General features: G+C 43.1%; 2 protein-coding genes and 1 long non-coding RNA gene across 11 annotated transcripts in view; all 3 read right to left on the minus strand.

The window, feature by feature from the left end:
* Positions 1 to 1,660: 1,660 nt before the first annotated feature.
* LOC130382207 (NACHT, LRR and PYD domains-containing protein 12-like) lies at positions 1,661 to 8,022 on the minus strand (the record flags this gene model as incomplete). Its single annotated transcript, XM_056589855.1, has 8 exons — positions 1,661 to 2,446; positions 2,984 to 3,030; positions 3,204 to 3,377; positions 3,540 to 3,713; positions 3,862 to 4,035; positions 4,395 to 6,222; positions 7,853 to 7,983; positions 8,015 to 8,022. Coding segments are annotated over 8 exons (3,033 nt in total), but the record flags the coding sequence as incomplete, so codon positions are not given.
* Positions 8,023 to 8,024: 2 nt separating this feature from the next.
* On the minus strand, positions 8,025 to 8,871 carry LOC130386466 (uncharacterized). Its single transcript, XR_008896127.1, has 3 exons — positions 8,561 to 8,871; positions 8,297 to 8,366; positions 8,025 to 8,111 (listed from the first exon to the last, which is right to left on the minus strand). It is a non-coding gene; the product is annotated as an uncharacterized LOC130386466 (long non-coding RNA).
* Positions 8,872 to 12,541: 3,670 nt separating this feature from the next.
* LOC130386278 (NACHT, LRR and PYD domains-containing protein 12-like) overlaps positions 12,542 to 20,254 on the minus strand; it is a 64,196-nt gene continuing 56,483 nt past the window's right edge. For 3 of the 9 annotated variants that reach the window (XM_056595100.1, XM_056595182.1, XM_056595163.1), the window contains 5 exons: positions 19,661 to 19,834; positions 18,493 to 18,666; positions 17,359 to 17,532; positions 17,128 to 17,174; positions 12,544 to 16,350 (listed from right to left, as the gene is read on the minus strand). In XM_056595100.1, the coding sequence (XP_056451075.1) occupies positions 15,791 to 16,350; positions 17,128 to 17,174; positions 17,359 to 17,532; positions 18,493 to 18,666; positions 19,661 to 19,834 (1,129 nt within the window). In that variant the 3' untranslated portion in view covers positions 12,544 to 15,790. Of the gene's footprint in view, positions 16,351 to 17,127; positions 17,175 to 17,358; positions 17,533 to 18,492; positions 18,667 to 19,660; positions 19,835 to 20,254 lie in introns of all 9 variants that reach the window. The other 6 variants (XM_056595148.1, XM_056595139.1, XM_056595156.1 and 3 more) reach the window with 4 other exon arrangements.

A 20,254-nucleotide genomic window follows, 5' to 3' on the forward strand; every position in this document is an offset into this window, starting at 1 on the left:
ACTATACACAAATAAACTAAAGACTAGTAGAGTAGTAGTCCCGATGGGTTTGGTTCAGGACCCAAGACGTCTGGGAGCCTACCCTACATCAACAGTAATCTGAAATCGCTGTCCACCTAACCCCACAAGGCCCGTCCTGTAAGTGTCTGGTGATTTACTAGATGGCCATCTTTCGAACCAGCACCCTGGCCTGTAGCCTTCTCGTATCAGAAACAATAAGTTGCACAAAAATGCAAAATGTTTTGTATTCTATATGATAATTATTATGATTGCATATTAGCATGGACCCATAAGGCTTCCGTAGAGTCATGACGTCAGAGGTAGTGACATCAGAAACACAGATCTAGAAGCCTACGGTCCATCCGGTTTATTTTACCCTTATTTCTTTTCACACCTTTGTTCCCTTTTGTAAGTAAAAGGTCAAAATTATTCAATAGACATGTCATTTTTGGATTCAAGCTCATTGCTTCTATAAGCTTACCAAGTATAGGCTTACCCGTACAACAAACAAAAAGGTTAAAATTGTTGCATGACTGTGAGAATCTTCATGAAACAGCTTTTGGTCTCATTCTGTGATACGGTGGCCTGCATGGTCCCTCTCGCACACACACCCAGGCAAAGAAGGAGAGGTTCCTTCTTCTTCAGCTCAGCACCACCACCTCAAACAAACCCCTGTGTGCTTCAACATGGAAGCTCAGGGTTAGACGGGGGAGGTGGTGTATCAACCAGCCTGCAGGGCTCATCTCTGGAGAGGCGCCGATAGCTGGTGTCTGTTTCCTGTCGGGTCTTTTCTAGAATTCTCTCCATATTCTGTCCCTTATCGGGCGTATGAGTCTGATGTCAAAATGCACTTGCTGGTATCCTGATTATTAATGCTGTGCAGACGAAGCCTCTGTCCTTTTTATTTAGTGAACCCCCAACCTTAAAGTGTAAATTGAACGTCAGTTTATCCATTTAGTTGTTCATTATCAGTATCCTTTATTAGCAGTACAACAGAAAAATAGTCCCTTACACGTACACAATAAACACAAGGAGTAAAACAACAGAAGAACATTGCTACTAATAATAAACAGGTGTGCACATATCTTTAATAACTGAACATGTTCTACTGCTGTGTTGATCTCAACAGATGATATTGACCATTCACAATAAGATTTCCCATAGATATTTTTAATATAATATTTCATCTACTTAAAATCATGTTAGGCTTACAATACAATACAATACAATACAACTTTAATTATCCCACTAGGGGCAAGTTGTTTGAGCAGCTTGCATATTACAGACACAGTAACATACAAACAACAAATACACATACACAACTACGGAGCATTTAGTAGTCGAATTATAAACTCAATCAAAATATAAACTGATATCACAGCCCTGTTAACTGTTGATTCCGGAAAAAATATAAAATATTGTAGCATAAACATGTTTTGATTTACCATCAATCAGTATTTTAGATACATTTTACATTAGAAAAGAAGTCTTTCCAAACCTACTTAGCCTACTAAGCTAGAGAAGTTCTCTTTCTTTGATTGTTTATCAAGATCAACTTTCACAAGCTCAATAAAAGCATTGGTCAACTTTCCAAGCTCAATAAAAGCATTTGGAGTATAGTTGAGTGCATGTATTTAAATCATCAAAACCCTGTGTTTGTGTGTGTGTGTGTGTGTGTGTGTGTGTGTGTGTGTGTGTGTGTGTGTGTGTGTGTGTGTGTGTGTGTGTGTGTGTGTGTGTGTGTGTGTGTGTGTGTGTGTGTGTGTGCTTGGGGAATATATGAATGTGCACCTGTGCATTCATATAAGTGTGTGTTTGTATGTGTAGTCATATATGTTTGTGTAGTGTATGTATTCATATATGTGTGTGTTTAGTTAGGTGTGTTATAGAATTGTGTTAGTCTGTTTGCCTGTGTATGTGTGGGTTGATATATGCATGTGTGTGTTTGGCTACAACCGACACAGAGACACTGAGGCACCATAACTCAATAACCCAAACGCAGTGTAGAGAACCTCCTGGGTAAAGATGTTATGGATGCTGATATCTGGCAGTCTGTCAAAGGAACCTCCTACATCTGGGTAATATCTGTAGCATGTAAGAGTGCCAGCGGATCGGTCCAGATACAGTCCTACTCTGTTAGAGCCAGTGTCTGTCCTATGACTGAAGTAGGCAAAGTAACCATCTTCATCTAAAGATTTAACACCCTCTCCTCTCCTTGTGCTTCGTCTGGATGTCACTCCAATACGAACATCTCCTTCCCACTCTGCCTCCCAGTAACAGTGGCCAGTCAGAGCCTCTCTACACAACACCTGGTATTGGAAGTCCGACCTCTCTGGGTGATCAGGATACGACTGGTCCTCTCCAACCACTGTCACCTTTCTGTTGTCCTCAGACAGAGAGAGTTGTCTGTGGGCTGTGTTTGGGTCCAGTGTGAGTTCACAGGCATCTGACGGAGAACAGGACAGGATGAGCTGCTGAACCATTCTTCTTCATCATCATCATCATCATCATCATCATCATCATCATCATCATCATCATCATCATCATCAACATCATCATCATCATCATCATCATCATCATCATCATCATCACTAGTACTGTTGTCTTGCATACTTCTTATTCCTGTCATTTTCCACGTGCTATCTACTCTATAAAAATCAACATAAAAGACAAAATAATATCATATGGAACTATAGTTGAGTAGTGTGCCCTGACTTTAAGATAATTAAAGTTTATAGCAAAGCCAATGTGTGTGTGAGTGGCTGTCCCAGACAGAACATTGAAACATGTTTACGTACAAACTGCATGTACTTGGGCAATATGAACTATCAAACACATATTATACCGTATATCGAAATATTCAGCATGAAGAGCATATGCTCCTAGTACACATTTGAAACTGTCTTCACCTCCTGCTGTGTGGATGGACTTTCCATATTTCTCAATAGTTAACTTGTGTTGTGATGAATCAAACTCCACTTACACCTCTGTGGAGCTGGTTTCAGCCTCACCACTCCACCGTGGTCCACACTGGGGGGGAAACAAAGTGAGAGCAGCATGTTGAAACATTCACCTTCATCATCTGCTGTCTTATCACTTTCTACACAACATGTGAAGCTGTGTTTTCAAACCAGAACATCCATTAGCTGGATGAATCCTAGTACAAGATATTGTCCCTGAGAGGTGAGCTGTCCTCTCCATACCTGAGAGTTTCAAGCCTCCAACGTGGATCCTCCAGTCCAGCAGAGAGCAGCGTAGCTCCTGAGTCTCCTGGGTGATTGTAGCTCAGGTCCAGCGCTCTCAGATGGGAGGGGTTGGAGCTCAGAGCTGAGGTCAGAGAGGCACAGCCTTCCTGAGTGACCAGGCAGCCAGATAAGCTACACCCACACACACACACACACACACACACACACACACATACACATACACATACACACACACACGCACACGAAATGGTCAGTTTTCTGGATGTGAATCTGTCAGAAGTCCTCTGATATGGAACTTGTTGTTTAACTGTTTGCACATTGAGCAAACCTGACCTGAGAGTTTCCAGTGTACAGTGGGGACTCCCCAGTCCAGCAGAGAGCAGCTTCACTCCTGAATCCTGCAGATTATTGGTACTCAGGTCCAGTTCTCTCAGACTAGAGAAGTTGGAGCTGAGAACTGAGGCCAGAGCTTCACAGCATCTCTCTGACAGCTGACAGCCATTCAGCCTTAACACAAAATAAACAGAACATGTTGGGAACTGAGCGATAGTGAGCTATCAAACAATTCCGCCACAAACCAGGAAATACCTGGTTTAAAGTCAGTGGCGCGTTGTTCACATTCTTGTTAATCGTTTGCACATTTAGTAAAACTGACCTGAGAGTTTCCAGTGTACAGTGTGGACTCCCCAGTCCAGAAGAGAGCAATTTCACTCCTGAATCCTGCAGATCATTGGTACTCAGGTCCAGCTCTCTCAGACTAGAGGCGCTGGAGCTGAGAACTGAGGCCAGAGCTTCACAGCATCTCTCTGACAGAAGACAGTCATTCAGCCTTCACACAAAATAAACAGAACATATTAGGAACTGTGATTCAAATAATAATAATAGCTCCTTTACTTTTAAGAAAAATAAAGGAATTCTGGCAAAATCTTTAACTAGAATTGTTTTGTTAATTTAACTAGTCAATACATTAGATCCTTAAATCTAAAATAATTATTTGGCAGAAAATATTGAATATTGAAAAGATGTGCTTGGAATTTTGCCGTATAATATTACGGTTTTATTATGTAAATAGACTTGAATGTATATATGTGTATAACTGCAGGGATGTTTTGTATTTTATCATAACTTTTTTTCATTTTTTATGTATATTGCGTTGTGTTTTGTAATACATGTTATTAATGGACCTACAGAGATATTTTGGAGGCTTTGACCACTGGCACCAGCCTCAGAAGACCTTCCTCTGAAGCTGAGTATTTCTTCAGGTCAAACACATCCAGCTCCTCATCTGACGACAGTAAGATGAAGACCAGAGCAGACCACTGAGCAGGGGAGAGAGATTCCATGAATAGTCTTCCTGATGTAAGGGACTGTTGGATCTCCTCCACTAGAGAAGGGTCGTTCAACTCATTCAGACAGTGGAGCAGATTGATGCTTCTCTCTGGAGGGATATCTCCATTTATTTTCTCCTTGATGTAACAGACTGTTCTCTGATTGGGCTGTCTTCCTGTCAGCCAAAGCAGACCTTGTTTAAACTGAGTTGTCATTGATCTACTTCCTGTCTTTCCCAGCAGACCTCGTAGGAGTTTCTGATTGGTCTCCAGAGAGAGGCCCAGGAGGAAGCGGAGGAACAAGTCCAGGTGTCCGTTCTCACACTGTAAGGCCTTGTCCACAGCACTCTGGTAGAGGAAGAGTTCATCTTTGCCGGGGGTAGCTGGTTCTTCTGAGAATAGATTGACACCAGTGTTGATGAAGGACTGAAGGACATAAAGTGCAGCTAGAAACTCCTGGATGCTCAGATGGACAAAGCAGAACACCTTGTCCTGGTACAGCCAACACTCCTCTTTAAAGATCTGGGTGAACACTCCTGAGTACACTGAGGCTGCTCTGATATCGATGCCACACTCTGCCAGGTCTGTCTCGTAGAAGATTAGGTTGCCTTTCTCCAGCTGGTTAAAAGCCAGTTTTCCAAGAGAAACAATGATCTCCCTGCTCTCTGAACTCCAGTCTAGATCTTTTTCAGCTCTCCCATGGTACTTCATGTCCGCCTGTATGGACTGAACCCTCAGGAAGTAGATGTACATCTGGGTCACAGTCTTAGGCATCTCTTTTACTCTCTGGGATGGTTGGAAGAGGTCTTCAAGAACAGTTGCAGAGATCCAACAGAAGACTGGGATGTGACACATGATGTGGAGGCTTCGTGATTTCTTGACATGGGAGATTATTGTGCTGGCCAGTGTCTCATCGCTGAATTTCTTCTGAAAGTACTCCTCCTTCTGTGAGTCATTGAAGCCCCTCACCTCTGTCACCATGTCAACACACTCAGCAGGGATCTTATTGGCTGCCCCAGGGCGTGTGGTTATCCAGATGCGAGCGGAGGGAAGCAGGTTGCCCCTGATGAGGTTTGTCAGCAGCACGTCCACCGAGGTCGGCATTGTGACATCAGTCCAGCTCTGGTTGTTCTGGAAGTCCAGAGGCAGTCGGCACTCATCTAGACCATCCAAGATGAAGACAACTTGGAACCATTCAAATCTGCAGATTGCTGCTATTTTGGTTTCAATGAAGAAGTAATGAAGAAGTTCCACCAAGCTAAACTCTTTCCCTTTCAGTAAATTCAGCTCTCTGAAAGTCAAGAGAAATGTGAAGTGTATGTCGTGGTTGGCTTTGCCTTCCGCCCAGTCCAGAGTGAACTTGTGGGTTAATACGGTTTTACCAATGCCGGCCACTCCCGTTGTCATTATTGTTCTGATTGGTTGATCTTGTCCAGCTAAGGGTTTAAAGATGTCTTCGCATTTGATCTGTGTTTCCTCCCTGGCTGGTTTCCTGGAGGCTGTTTCAATAAGTCTGATCTCATGTTCCTGGTTGACCTCTCCACTGCCTCTCGCTGTGATGAGGAGCTCGGTGTAGAAGTCATTCAGACCTGTTGGCTGTCCTGCTTTAGCAATTCCCTCAAACTCATTCCTGAACTTCTCCCTCAGATGAGACTTGATTTTATGTTGGCACCCAACAGCAACAGCTCCTAAATGACAAAACCACAGAAGACATAATTTAGTGCATTGTGATATAATTGGACACATTTAAATTCTTCCTGTAAAATGGCTTCATGACATTTAGTGGCATCGTTACTACTTCATGTTACAAAATGTTAATATTTTTTAATGTTAATATTTAAAGGCCCACTATGCAGGATCGGGCATTTCTTCGCTGTTTTCTTGGTTTGGCACGCACTTTTCTCTACACGGCGCCCCCTACAGCGTCGTAGTAGATATTTTACAACACTGTCGTAACAACTCGTTGACGACCCCATGGAAACAAAGGCTTTTCCATGGTTGCAACCGAGCAAGCTAGAAACATTACAGGGCTCAAAACCAAACTGTCGAGGAAACACATTTTTACAGGGCTCACAACAAAATGGTTGAGCAAACACATTTGTACAGAGACTATCAAAATCAAGAATACCACGAAGACAAAGTTCACCCAAGGGTACTTTCAATCTCAAAAGCAACACAGCCAAGTCGGCGTCTGATTTGCAGTCTTCTTTTTCTTTCAGTTCACGCTATTCCTGAAAAGCTCGCCCAACGTTTACTCGTGTCTGGCCTCTCTGTCGGTCAGTCTCCCTTTTCTCTTCTGCTGTTCCTCCGACATTGGGTTTCGCTGTCACTTATTAGTCGGCAAATCTATGATGAATGTAACAATCCCTTAGTTACTTATGTTTATATCGAGCCGGTTCCGTGTTTGGGGGTCTGTGCCGTAAAGCAATTCGTTACTTTGCGAGACCCGAGACTCCCGTGAGAGTGGGCGGCAGGTTGCCGGCAGAAACATATCCCTTTCTCCGCCAAGATGCGCAAAGGGGAGTCGGAACAACGAACAATCGAACAAAAATGTATAATAGAACCATCGCAATGACTCTTAGCCTGTTATATTAAGGTAAATCAAGCCAAAAAAGTTGCATAGTTCCCCTTTCACTCGTGTCTGGTCCCTATTCTGGACCAACTTCTTTTTATTCGTCTTTTGTTCCACCGAAAGTCGCCTCTTGGGTCCCTTATCAGTCGATTGATCCATGATGAATGCAACAATTGCCTCGCAACTGGCTGTTTATATCTAGCCGGTGCCATGTTTGGGGGTGTGTCTGTGCCGTAAAGCATTTTCAAAAACTACGATCTGACTACATTTTCGAGGCGCGATTGGATACTTCCACTGCGTCACATCCGCATTTTGTCAGTCCGAACAGAGCAAGTTGCATATTCGCTTTTTCCTTGGAGAAGCGACCAAGAAATGGTTGTAGAACCATCAGAATAACTCTCAACCTGCATAATTAATGTAATTTTGGCTAAAAAAGTTGCATAGTGGGCCTTTAACGTGATTACCGCACAAAATAAACCTACATATCTTGGTCAAACCATTTAACCTAATATAAATAGAATAAGCCTAGATATCTTGACCAAACCATTTAACCTGATACAATGACATTAACAATACCTATCTGGTTCCATCCATCTTACCTGATACACCCACAATAATCCTCTAAATATGGAACAAACCATTAAACCTCAGAGTCTGTTTCTACCATTTGAAAATAACAGCATATTCAGTTTTAAAATAAAGTAAAATAAAGTTTCCACTCTGTTTGCAAAATAAGAGTCTCTTACCACCCCACAGTGTGTCGGCCAGTTCCTCCTGGTTCATCTCCATCAGGCAGAGCTTTGTGATGTCTACCACTCCCTCTATGGCCCGCCTCCTCTGCTCCTCTTTCTTACCATCCACCTCCTCCTCCTCCTCCTCCTCCTCCTCCTCCTCCTCCTCCTCCTCTTCCCTCTGACTCTCGCATTGTGGGTAATCGGGGTAGAGAACCCTCCAGAGCTTCTTCAGCTCTTTGTCTAGAAAAGCGTGTGCATTCTCCTCAGCCCTCTGGAACAGAACAAACATCAAGGAGAACTTTAATCTGAAATAACCGAGGACATCAGAAGCATCTGCCCTAGATTCACATCCCGCTGGTCTAAAGAGGGAAGCCTGGAGACTATTAGCACCACAAGAGATGCTTTCTAATGTTCCTTTAGAGATAAAGTCAATTATCCTGTTGGATATTTACACACCTTGATCAGCTCTGTTTGATGCTGCTGTACAGATTGAGCACTAGTAACCTTTGACCTCTTCTGGTGTTGTCTGTGGAGAAAACACAAACAAACACACACACACACACACACACACACACACACACACACACACACACACACACACACACACACACACACACACACACACACACACACACACACACACACACACACACACACAGTATCAGTAGAGGTAGATAACAACCAACTGTTCTGTTTTCATCGTCTGTTTGAAACTCCTACCTCTTCTTTCTGGAGGGGTGTCCATCTTTCAATTCAGGAGGTCTATCCATAGAGCGTTCACTCTTCGGAAAGACACAGCTGGTTCCAGGGGAGTGTGCTCTCTCCTGCTGGAGTCTTCTAGAAAATAAAGAACCAGGAGGATTTAAGGAGGTTTGATAGAAGCTGTATTTTTGTAATCTCTGATAAATACTCACCTCTTCTCAATAGATTGATTTCCATCTTTAAATGTGACAGGTGGATCCATAGAGTAGTCACTCTTCAGGGAGACACAGGTGGGTCCAGGAGACACTGCTCTCTCCTGCCGCTCTGGGCTTCAACACAACACACACACAACTTGTAATCAGAGTATCAGACTGCAATTTTTATGCTGACAAGATAATTCTTCTTAAAAGGCAGTTTCTAGGTGATCATCTTCAACTTGGCTAATTATATTACTCAGTTAAGATATTATAACTTGTTACTGAGATGTTATTCCTGCCTCTGAATAACCTAATGCTTGAAACTAGAATAACAGAATTGCTGCTTGATCAACACTGACTAGAAATCTGCTTTGTCAAAGTCAGAACATCTGATTTCAAGCCTCTTATTCTTTCTATCTGTTATATGAAGAACAGACTATGACCACATGGAGTTCACCGCTTCATTTTGACCACAGCCTAGCAGTCATCTAGACAAAACAAGTACAGAACAAATACACTTTTCATATCCGGGGCTTAATGCTCATCTCAGATGTATTGCTCCAACAGTTGTTTTGGTTTGGTGTTCACATTGTTTTGAATGTGGCCAATATGATGAATGTGTCACGCCGCGTCCTGCTACGCGGTCCACTACCTCCATCTAGTGGCTACTTGACGTCAGTGGTCCTTCACCTGACACACCAGTCTACAATCACCAATCACCATTCCCTACTTCAGCCGGGGATCTCCTATCTGCCGGCGCCAGTTCCTCGTTACGTCTACCTATTCTCCCCCTGCCACCGAACCCCTGCCTGCCTGACTACCCGCCTGTTGTAGAGTCCTTGCCTGCCTGCCACCCACTAACCGCAACAGAATGATCCGACCATCATTGGACCCAGCGGACGCTCTTTTTGTTGGGGGCTGTGTTGGGGCGTACGTGCAGCGCTGTCGCTTCGAGGCCCGGGTTGGAGGGTGTCTTACGGACTATCGGAGTGGGGGTGTTGAGTGTGGAGTGCCATCCGGTTCAACATTTCTCTCCAGCCCCTGAGCTGACTCCGGTCCCCGAGCCCTGTCCGGTTCCTGAACCCTACTCCTTCCCGAGGGTGCCCCCTCTTCCAGATCTTCCAGACCTTCGAGAAGGGGCCCGCCCGCTACCTTGCCTTCCAGAGGGGTCCCGCCTTCTAAACCTTCCAGAAGGGGCCAGCCCTCTACCTTGCCTTCCAGAGGGGTCCCGCCTTCCAGACATTCCAGAAGGGGCCCGCCCTCCACCTTGCCTTCCCGAGGGGTTCCGCCTTCCAAACCTTCCAGACCTTCCAGAAGGGGCCCGCCCTCTACCTCGTCTTCGCCGCTGCAGGCCTCTGCTTGCCCCCCAGGCCGTCCGCCTGAAGCTCCCTGCCATGCCCTGGTGCATCCCTCCGTTCTGCCCCATTCCAGTTCCCTGGCCAGTCGGTCACCCCGTGCTCTGCCCCAGTCCTCCTGGCTCCCCTCCACCCAACCTATTTGGATTTGACCTACTTTTTTTTGCATGTCGTGGGTCGCCTGGTAGTCAACCCTTGAGGGGGGGGTACTGTCATGGTCTGTCTGTTTCCTTGTCTTGTTTTGGTGTGTTTCCTGTTTTACTTTGGTATCTCTGTCTTGTTTCTCCCAATGTAATCTCTGAATCCTCACCTCTTCTCAATAGACTTATTTCCATCTTTAAAGTTAACAGGTTGTTCCATAGAGTGGTCACTCTTCATGGAGACACAGCTGGGTCCCGGGGAGTCTGCTCCCTCCTGCTGGACTCGTCTAGAAAATCAAGAACCAGGATTTAAGCACTTTCGATCAATTATTAGATCGGAGACTGATTCTATTTTTATAATCTCTGAATCCTCACCTCTTCTCAATAGACTGATTTCCATCTTTAAAGTTAACAGGTTGTTCCATAGAGTTGTCACTCTTCATGGAGACACAGCTGGGTCCAGGGGAGTCTGCTCTCTCCTGCTGCTCTGGGCTTCAACACAACACACACACAGCGGTTACTCAGACTAACGATGGAGTCATGATATATCCCTGAGCTGAGCTCTGAGATGGACAACAGTCACAGACAGTGAGATCCTCTTCCTACCTCTTAGCTTTGCTCTGGCGGCCGTGTTCCCCAGACAGAGTGGTTTTAGAGGTAGGACCCCCCTCCTCTCTCTCCTCATCCATAGCAGACTGGAGACCTGGACACAAACACTACTACATATTCTTTCTACTGACAGTCAGTGATTGTTTATTCGCTGATTTTATAGGAGCTTCTTATTGCCGGTCACAGGGGGCTGTTGTCTCTGTTTAATTTGGTCGAGAGGCAGGGTGTTTTTTTTTTGTTTGTTTTTTAGATTCATAGCCCCTCTCATTCTCAATGAGGACTATTTAATAACTATTTAATAATTGTTCATCATTCAACACAGAATGTCTTATAGGGCTTCAAATGTGTCTGAGCAAGATCAATTTTACCGTGCGGATATCATATCATACATACTAATCCCTATGCTGGTTATGCCACTTTGAAGGCATGTCCATATATGGACTTCCTCATGTTGTATGACATCACAAGCAGATCTTTGATGCAGGACCACAGAGAAGAAGACCCAGGTCAAGATCACGTTTAAACACCTTCACTAACCAAGATGGCCATCTTCCTGTCTAAATATTATAATCATAGTATCGCACGTCAAATATAACAACTGTTCATTCTATCCTAAGTACCTTTAAAGTCATGCAAGGACACTTGAGATTTAGGAAAAATCCTAATAAGGAAGAAAAATAAATAGAAGTTCTTTAACCTAAACCGCTGACTCTATGATGAAAGATTCTGGGTTTCGATCCCCAATGTACACAGTCTAACCTGAGCATTATCTCGCAAGAATCAAGTAAATTATCCAACAATAATTTTGACCAATTGCTTAGCATCCATACATTTACTAACGTTTTTAAAGTGCTTTTAAAGAAAACTAACCGTCAACCTTTTGATAAGATTCAAAGTTATGTATATTCATGATCTATCACAAAGTGAAGTCCAGTACCTTAGCCTTCTTCCTGCTGTGATAAAGTGCACCAAACCAAACCCTCTGACTCAGTAAGGAAATGATGCTGTGAACTTACCAGTTGTACCACTTCCCCTCCCAGTTCATACTCCTCCCAGACTTACGTCTTATACGCTGTTGTTCCGTGACCTGACTCAGTGATCAAGCATAATTGCTTTATTAAAATACGAACAATGGACAGAGAGCTGTGATGTGTAGAAACTCAGAGAAAAACAAAGCGACACTTAATTGCTCAATCAGCCTGTAGACATGTCACTGACGCAGCTCATTATTTACAGTAGTACATAAATACTGTGTTGTCACTGAAGAGGCTAATAAACATAACGAATAGAAACACATGAAGTAGAATATGCGTTCTCTTCTCCGTTTCTACTGAACGCCTCCATGTAGAATCCTCCTCCAAGCTTTAAAGAAAGATTTACATTTTGATTACGTGAACACTTTATTTGCTTCAGTACTATGAACGTATAAATCAGTATCGAAACAATGTCACCTGTGAAACAGAGGACGTGATGAAGGATGAGTCCCAACACGGTTCACCAGACGATTACATACACGTTCTGGTTTCATTAACACAACAGAACAACCGGTTCCCTCTGAAATGAAACGACAAGATGCAATCAATTAACAACAACCCACAGCGTGTGCAATAATTCTGCAGCACGGCTGAATTTGGGGAAATGTGTGTTTTAACAACCCTTTTTCTCTCTTAAACTCTGTAGCACTTTGAGATTTTCGAATGTGAAGTGCTCTCCAAATAAAATGTATTATTATTATTATTGCATTCATAACGATTTGTCATTAAAATTGTTTTTAATGACATTTCTAGCGAGAATTTTTTTATTTTGTCATAATCTTGTCATCATCAATCAACAACAGTAATAGTCCATATTCACTGAGCATGAATACCTGACATATGAGTGAGTCATGGCCTCGGCGGCCCACAGGGGGGCGCTGTTCTGTCTGGAGCACCTTAGTGTCTGTTTGCTGAGCTGGGGAGATGAAATCAAATAGAAAAACATCTGCCTGGTCTTCAAAATACTGCATAACACAGCTCCTCCTCCTTTAAACTCCTTCATAATCCAACGTAACAGCAGCACTATGATCACAAGAAGTCCCACACAAGGTGACCTTCTAATCCCATTTAGCAAAAGCACATTTGGTCAACAATCATTTTCTGTTCGAGCAAATCAGAATTGGAATTCACTGCCTACCACTATCAAAGATATACATACACACTCCCCCTTACAGCACACCTTAAAACATGGCTGTTCGTCAACTATAACTGCACACATTAATCTCTGTCAGAGGTGATGTGTCTGTTTGATGTGACAGTCATTGTTGCTGCCGCTCCCTCTCTGCTACCTGCCTGCACGTTCTGTCTTGTATGTACTTTCAATGTGACCTCTGTGGCCTCTTTTCTCTTGTCTCCTGTGTATTGTTTTTGTTGCACGAACTGCCTTGATGTCTCTCCCATCATTTGGGCTTGTTTGTTTGTTCTTGCTCTAATTGTGTGCAATTTGTTTGTTTGCAAAATAGGCTAAAGCTGCTCCTTTTACTTTACAGTTCATCAAAAGGGACTGGCCATGAAACTATAAACAAATCAACTAAAGACTAGTAGTCCCGATGTGTTTGGTTCAGGACCCAAGACGTCTGGGAGCCTACCCTACATCAACAGTAATCTGAAATGGCTGTCCACCTAATCCCACAAGCCCTGTCCTGTAAGTTTTTGTTGATTTAATAGGTGACCATCTTTAGAACCATCACCCTGGCCTGTAGCCTTCTCGCATCAGAAACCTTAAGTTATACAAAAATGCAAAATGTTTTGTATTCTATATGATAATTATTACGATTGCATATTAGCATGGACCCATAAGGCTTCCGTAGAGTCATGACGTCAAAGGTAGTGACATCAGAAATACGGTCCAACTGTTTTCTCTTACCCTTATTTCGATTTCCCATCTTTGTTTGTATTGTTCACTTTTGTAATTAAAAAGGCCAAACTTATTCTAGAGACATTTCATTTTGAGAGTTAAGCTCATTGCTTCTATAAGCTTATCAAGGACTAACCCGTACTACAAACAAAAAGGGTAAACTCCTTGTGACTGTGATAATCTTCATGAAACAGCTTCTGGTCCGATTCTGTGGTACGGTGGCCTGCATGGGCCTTCTCGCACACACACCCAGGCAAAGAAAGAGAGGTTCCTTCTTCTTCAGCTCAGCACCACCGCCTCAAACACTGACCTCTGTGTGCTGCAACATGGAAGCTCAGGGTCCTGTTAGACGCCACAGGGGAGGGGGTTTATCAACCAGCCTGCAGGGCTCATCTCTGGAGAGACGCCAGTAGTTGGGGTCTGTTTCCTGTCGGCTCGCTTCTAGAATTCTCTCCATATTCTGTCACTCATTTGGCGTATGAGTCTGATTATGGAAATGCACTTGCTGGTATCCAGATTATTAATGATGTGCAGATGAAGCCTCTGTTGTGCTTTTTATTAAGTGAACCCACAACCTTAAAGTGTAAACTGATCCACTGAGTTGTTGATCAACATTTTGCTTTATTAACCTGCAGGACAACAGAAAATAGTCCCTTACATGTACACAATAAACACAAGGACACAAACAATAGAAGAACAGTCCCTTAAATGTACACAATAAATACAAGGACTCAAACAATAGAATCCACCGATGTTATTAATCATTAACCGGTGTACAAATATCTTTAATAACTGAACATGTTCTACTGCTGTGTTGTTCCCAACAGAACACAAGGAATCAATCATCAGTATGTTTTGACAGTCATCACAACATAATCAATAGCTTCTCCCAGACCACTTGCATTATGAATATAATATTAAATCTGCTTTAAATCAGGTTCCATGTACGGCACGCATGCGCTTGTGTGTGTTTATATATTTGTTTTATGTGTGCTCACAAAGGTTTTTGTGTGTGTGTCTGTGCGTTTGTTTGTATATGCGTGTGTGCCCTTTTTTAACGGTCTGTAACGCAAATAAGAAGCGCCAAACGCAAGTCTGGGCGGTTCTATGGCGATGTTGGTATTTTACCGGGTGGAAAAATGACTATTGCGCCAGGCACAAATCTAAAAAGGGTTGGTCTGAACTGAAGTAGCCTAATTACACGTAGGAGTGGTTTGGGCGTAATGGGCTATAAACCAATGAGAGTGCCGTCTCCCATCCCCTCTAAGAGCCATGAGCGCATTTGAATCTGACGAGTTGATATTTCGACAGCGCGTTTGCAGTCTCCGATGAGACAGATGCATGACCAGATGAATTTCAAACTTCAAATGGCTCCGTTTATGGCCAAATAATATGGCCTTATTCACACATGGAATAGCGTTTTCTTCCACAACTTCAGAAATACTGTGTCCTCAAATAAATTTCGGCAAAGAAAACTTAACACACATATGATATGCGGTAACTGTGGTTCTATGTAATGATAGACGCAATACATTAACAAATATAGTTTCTTACCAGTATTGTATGCATTATCGTTATCGACTTGTGTTCCTAATATGCATGTGTCCCCCCGTTAATATACATTGCCATGGACTGTATTATGCGTTACGTGTTTAGTTTGCGTGCGTTTAAACAGATGGAAGCACACACGCACGCCCGCATTTATTAATAATTTTACACATACACACAAGCGCGCCCACATTCATTCATTATTTTTAACACTCACTCGTGGTTAAACAATGTTTTCCCACGATCAAATACTCATCAATCCTAAAACTGACTTTAAACCAGGTATTTCCTGGTTTGTGGCAGAATTGTTTTCTGAAACTGCAAAATACCACTAGGGAACGTTTGCGCCAGAACACGCCCCCTCCTTTCACCGAATCACGCCTTGGGGCACAAGATCATTCCCTAATTTTTCGACGAGTGGTGGTGGAGGGAAAGAACGCTCAGTTGCAAACTAAAACGACCCATTGCATTGTAGAAAGTCAATTGCGCTGGATGCAAGATGGGGCCCTATAACTTACACAGAGACACTGACCCGTTACCCCCACCATGCCAGAACCTAAACCCAGGGAGGAGGTCCTCCTGGGTGAAGGTGGACTGGAAGGTGTGGAGGTGTACCAGTCTGTCTGAGGACCCTCCTACATCTGAGGAAACTCTGTAGAAGGACAGAGTGCCAGCAGGCCGGTCCAGATACACTCCTACTCTGTTAGAGCCAGCGGGGGGGAGATGTATCTCTGGTCCAGAACCGTTGTACCGGGCAGAGTATCGACCATCAGAAACATGAAGACTCCAGGACTTGTTGTTAAATCCAAGCCTGCTTTCATAATTCCCTCCTCTCCTTGTGATTCCTCTGTATGTCACTCCTATACCAACATCTCTATTCCACTCTACCTCCCAGTAACAGCGGCCAGTCAGAGCCTCTCTGCACAACACCTGATGATAGGAGTCAAATCTCTCTGGTCGATCAGGATATGATTGGGCCTCTACAACAACCATCACCTTTCTGTTGTCCTCAGACAGAGAGAGTCGTCTGTGGGCTGTGTTTGGGTCCAGTCTGAGTTCACAGGCATCTGACGGAGAGCAAGACATGGTGAGCTACTGAACATTCTTCATCATCATCATCATCATCATCATCATCATCATCATCATCATCATCATCATCATCATCACTAGTACTGTTGTCTTGCATCTTCTTCTTCCTGTCCTGTTTCAAGTTCATAAACTAATTAGAATAGAAAGACTAAATCATATCAGATGATAGCTACTATAGTGGACTAGTGTGCTATAGCCTTTGAAATAGTAGTGCATATTGTTTTGAAGATCATTTAGGTTAAGCTTAAATGTAACACCCAAGGGGGGGGGGGGGGTGCGTGGCATTCCCAGTTAAAACATTGAATCCTAGAAAAATGTATAAACTAAATATATTTACACGCAATATTTACAATACATACATATACTATATATCAAAACGTTGATGGTGAGTTGATTGCTCCTCTTGAATATCTAAGCTATAGTCTTCATACTTTCCAAGATATTAGACTTTGAAAGGTTCCAATACACATCCATTATAATTCACCTGTTTAAGGGTTGAAAGACTGAACCAGCTGAGCTCACATACAGGCTAGAAATTAACTGTTTGTACCTATTGGTTCATACATACTGGACATACATAGACATGTACACACACCTACACAAACATAGTAGACATACTTAAACGCAGGGAAACATAGCTATACATGCGTATACACAAGTTTGAATGACCAGACGTCAACTCCTGCTGTGTGGATGGACTTTCCATCTCAATAGGTGATCTGTGTTATGATGAATAAAGGTAAACAGACACTTACACTTCTTGAGAGCTGGTTTCAGCCTACACACTCCACCATGCTCCACACTGGGGGGGGGGGGGGGAAAGAAAGTGAGAGCAGCATGTTGAAAAATTCACCTTCATCATCTGCTGTCTCCTCACTTTCTACACAACATGAGATACAGCTGCCGTTTCAAACCACTTCATCTAGCAGCGGCTTGAATCCTTGTAGGAGACTTTGTCCCTGATTGGTGAGCTGTCCTCTCCATACCTGAGAGTGTCCAGTCTCCAGCGTGGATCCTCCACTCCAGCAGAGAGCAGCGCAGCTCCAGAGTCTCCTGGGTGATTGTAGCTCAGGTCCAGCTCTCTCAGATGGGAGGGGTTGGAGCTCAGAGCTGAGGCCAGAGAAGCACAGCCTTCCTGTGTGACCAGGCAGCCAGACAAGCTACATACACGCGCACACACACACACACACACACACACACGCACACGCGCACGCACACACACACACACAGGTTTAAATTCCTATGTTTTTCCAGCCTATCAACCATTTTATGAACGTCCTACTCCAAACTCTAGTGGCGTTGTTTTGGTGACATAGAAATGCCTTTTATGAAGCACTTCCTGGTCCCGCTGAAGGGACACCTGTGCTGAACTCCGTCTGGCCAGTGGTTGATGATGGCTGCGTCCAGGAGAAAGCTTCTCAGACATAATAAGTTAGGTTTTCTAAACCACACCACATTTTGGATTAGGACCATTTGCAACAGCGCCACCTGTGGAAGAAGGCCTTACTGGAAACGAGCGGGCATTCAACGGCAACATAATACGTCAGAATTGTAGGTACCCAACCCCTAGTCTCTATTCACTGAGTAGTGAGGTCCACTCAGAGGACAGGAATTTTGGCTTCTTTATATTTCACATCATTAAAGTATCACCTCTTCCTAGAAGACGGTTAGATTGTACTACCATCTAGATATAGATTAAATCAGGGAAACCACTAATATGATTCATGTACAAATTGTACAAATTCTGTTTCCAGATGAGTGAAGATAAAGTGTGTTGATTCGTTAAACGTTCAAACAAACGTCTAAAAATTGACCAGGTCAAACCATTTTTCTATCTTTCCAGAGACTCTCCAAAAGGTTACTATCGAGGCTTTCAGGGGGTCTTAGGTGTCCAACTAGGGGTCTCAGACCCTTTCAAGACCCTTCCAAGTACTTCACCCTGCTCTTATATTTTTCGTTCATGTTTATATAATTTAAAAGTTAAGCTTAACAGCAAGGTGCTTCATTTCACATGATACAAAAGTCCTGAATGTGGTCATCACAGTTACTGAGTTATAAGCTGAGTTATGAAACTGCCCTCTGCTATGGAACTTGTGGTTTGACCACTGCGTAAAACTGACCTGAGAGTTTCCAGTGTACAGTGTGGACTCCCCAGTCCAGCAGAGAGCAGCATCACTCCTGAATCCTGCAGATCATTGGTGCTCAGATCCAGCTCTCTCAGACGAGAGGAGTTGGAGCTGAGAACTGAGGCCAAATCTTCACAGCATATCTCTGACAGATGACAGCCATTCAGCCTTCACACAAAATAAACAGAACATGTTAGGAACTGTGGTCGATGTTTTTTTTTTTTTTGTTATGAGACATGTTTTATCAGTTGAACTAAATATCAGTACAGCAGTTCTACAGAAATATGACTTGCTTAGAGGTCCGATAAATAAAAGGTTAAAAAGCTGTTATTAACCTTACTGTCTGAATACGTGAATATGAATAGAATAGGAATGTAATAAAACATACACCTTATACTATCATTAACAAACTTAATCTCAGGTACACCTTTTGCTGTCATGGCAACACAAATAGAATGAGATTGAGGTCTTGTGTTTCATAAGTAAGTGGTAATGGCACTGTAATGCACGCAATGGCCAAGGTTTAGTTCAGTACTGGGTGTTAAAGCGCAGCTGTATTGTGGCGCCGGTGTGATCGCTCTATCGGGAAACACGACCCACTGAAGTTCCCATGAAGACTCACTGCTTTGATCCGAAAACTAAAACAGTGGATTGTACTTTGTGCAAAGTTTTAATGAAATGTCACCGCAGCACTAGCGCTATTCAAGAGCGTGTGAAGAAATGTACTTTTCTGGATGACGCCAGAAAATGAAATAAATCCTGATTGGAGCATATTATCCAATCAGCAGCGGGTTATTATTAGTAGATATTTGATTCAGGAGGAGGAGTATAAAGAAAATACAAAAAAGACAACCTATTCAATCAAAACATAAACAACTTATTAAATGTAGTAAATCTGTTCACATTAATAGACACAGAGGAATGGTACGTGAACAAGGACATTTTCACGTCTAAAAAAAGGGTTGCGATCACATTTGTTAGGGTGTCACCAAATTAAAAAGTTAGTGACAGCAGTATTAATGAGTTGAGCCCTGAGATGACTCAAGAGAGAGCATATTTCCCTAATTTATTTAGACCTGTTAACTTTCTGGAGGTAAATCTGTTCAATGTCCTCTGATGTGGAACATGTGGTGTAACTATTTGCGCATTGAGTAAAACTGACCTGAGAGTTTCCAGTGTACAGTGTGGACTCCCCAGTCCAGCAGAGAGCAGCATCACTCCTGAATCCTGCAGATCATTGGTGCTCAGGTCCAGCTCTCTCAGACTAGAAGAGTTGGAGCTGAGAACTGAGGCCAAATCTTCACAGCATATCTCTGACAGATGACAGCGATTCAGCCTTCACACAAAATACACAGAACATGTTTACAAGGAACAAGGAACTGTGGTCAATGTTTTTTTTTTAATTTGTTATGAGACATGTTTTATCAGTTGAACTAAATGTCAGTAAAGCAGTTCTACAGAAATATGACTTGCTTAGAGGTCCGATAACTAAAAGGTTAAAAAGCTGTTATTACGTGAATATGAATAGAATAGAACCTTATGCTATCATTAACATACTGAATCTAAAGCCCAGTTCAGACCAAAGATTCACCTTGCAACGGCTTGCAACGAGACGGTTTTAGAACGTCGCAGGGGCGGTGTGAACGGGTCGTTGCAAGCCGTTGCAAGGAGTTGCAAGGCGTCGCAACGAGTTGCAAGGAGTCGCCAGAGATTGAACATGTCAAATCGCAAGGTCCAGTTTTAGAACGCGGCAATT

This window comes from Gadus chalcogrammus, chromosome 1, assembly GCF_026213295.1.
Source record: "Gadus chalcogrammus isolate NIFS_2021 chromosome 1, NIFS_Gcha_1.0, whole genome shotgun sequence".
Taxonomy (NCBI): domain Eukaryota; kingdom Metazoa; phylum Chordata; class Actinopteri; order Gadiformes; family Gadidae; genus Gadus; species Gadus chalcogrammus.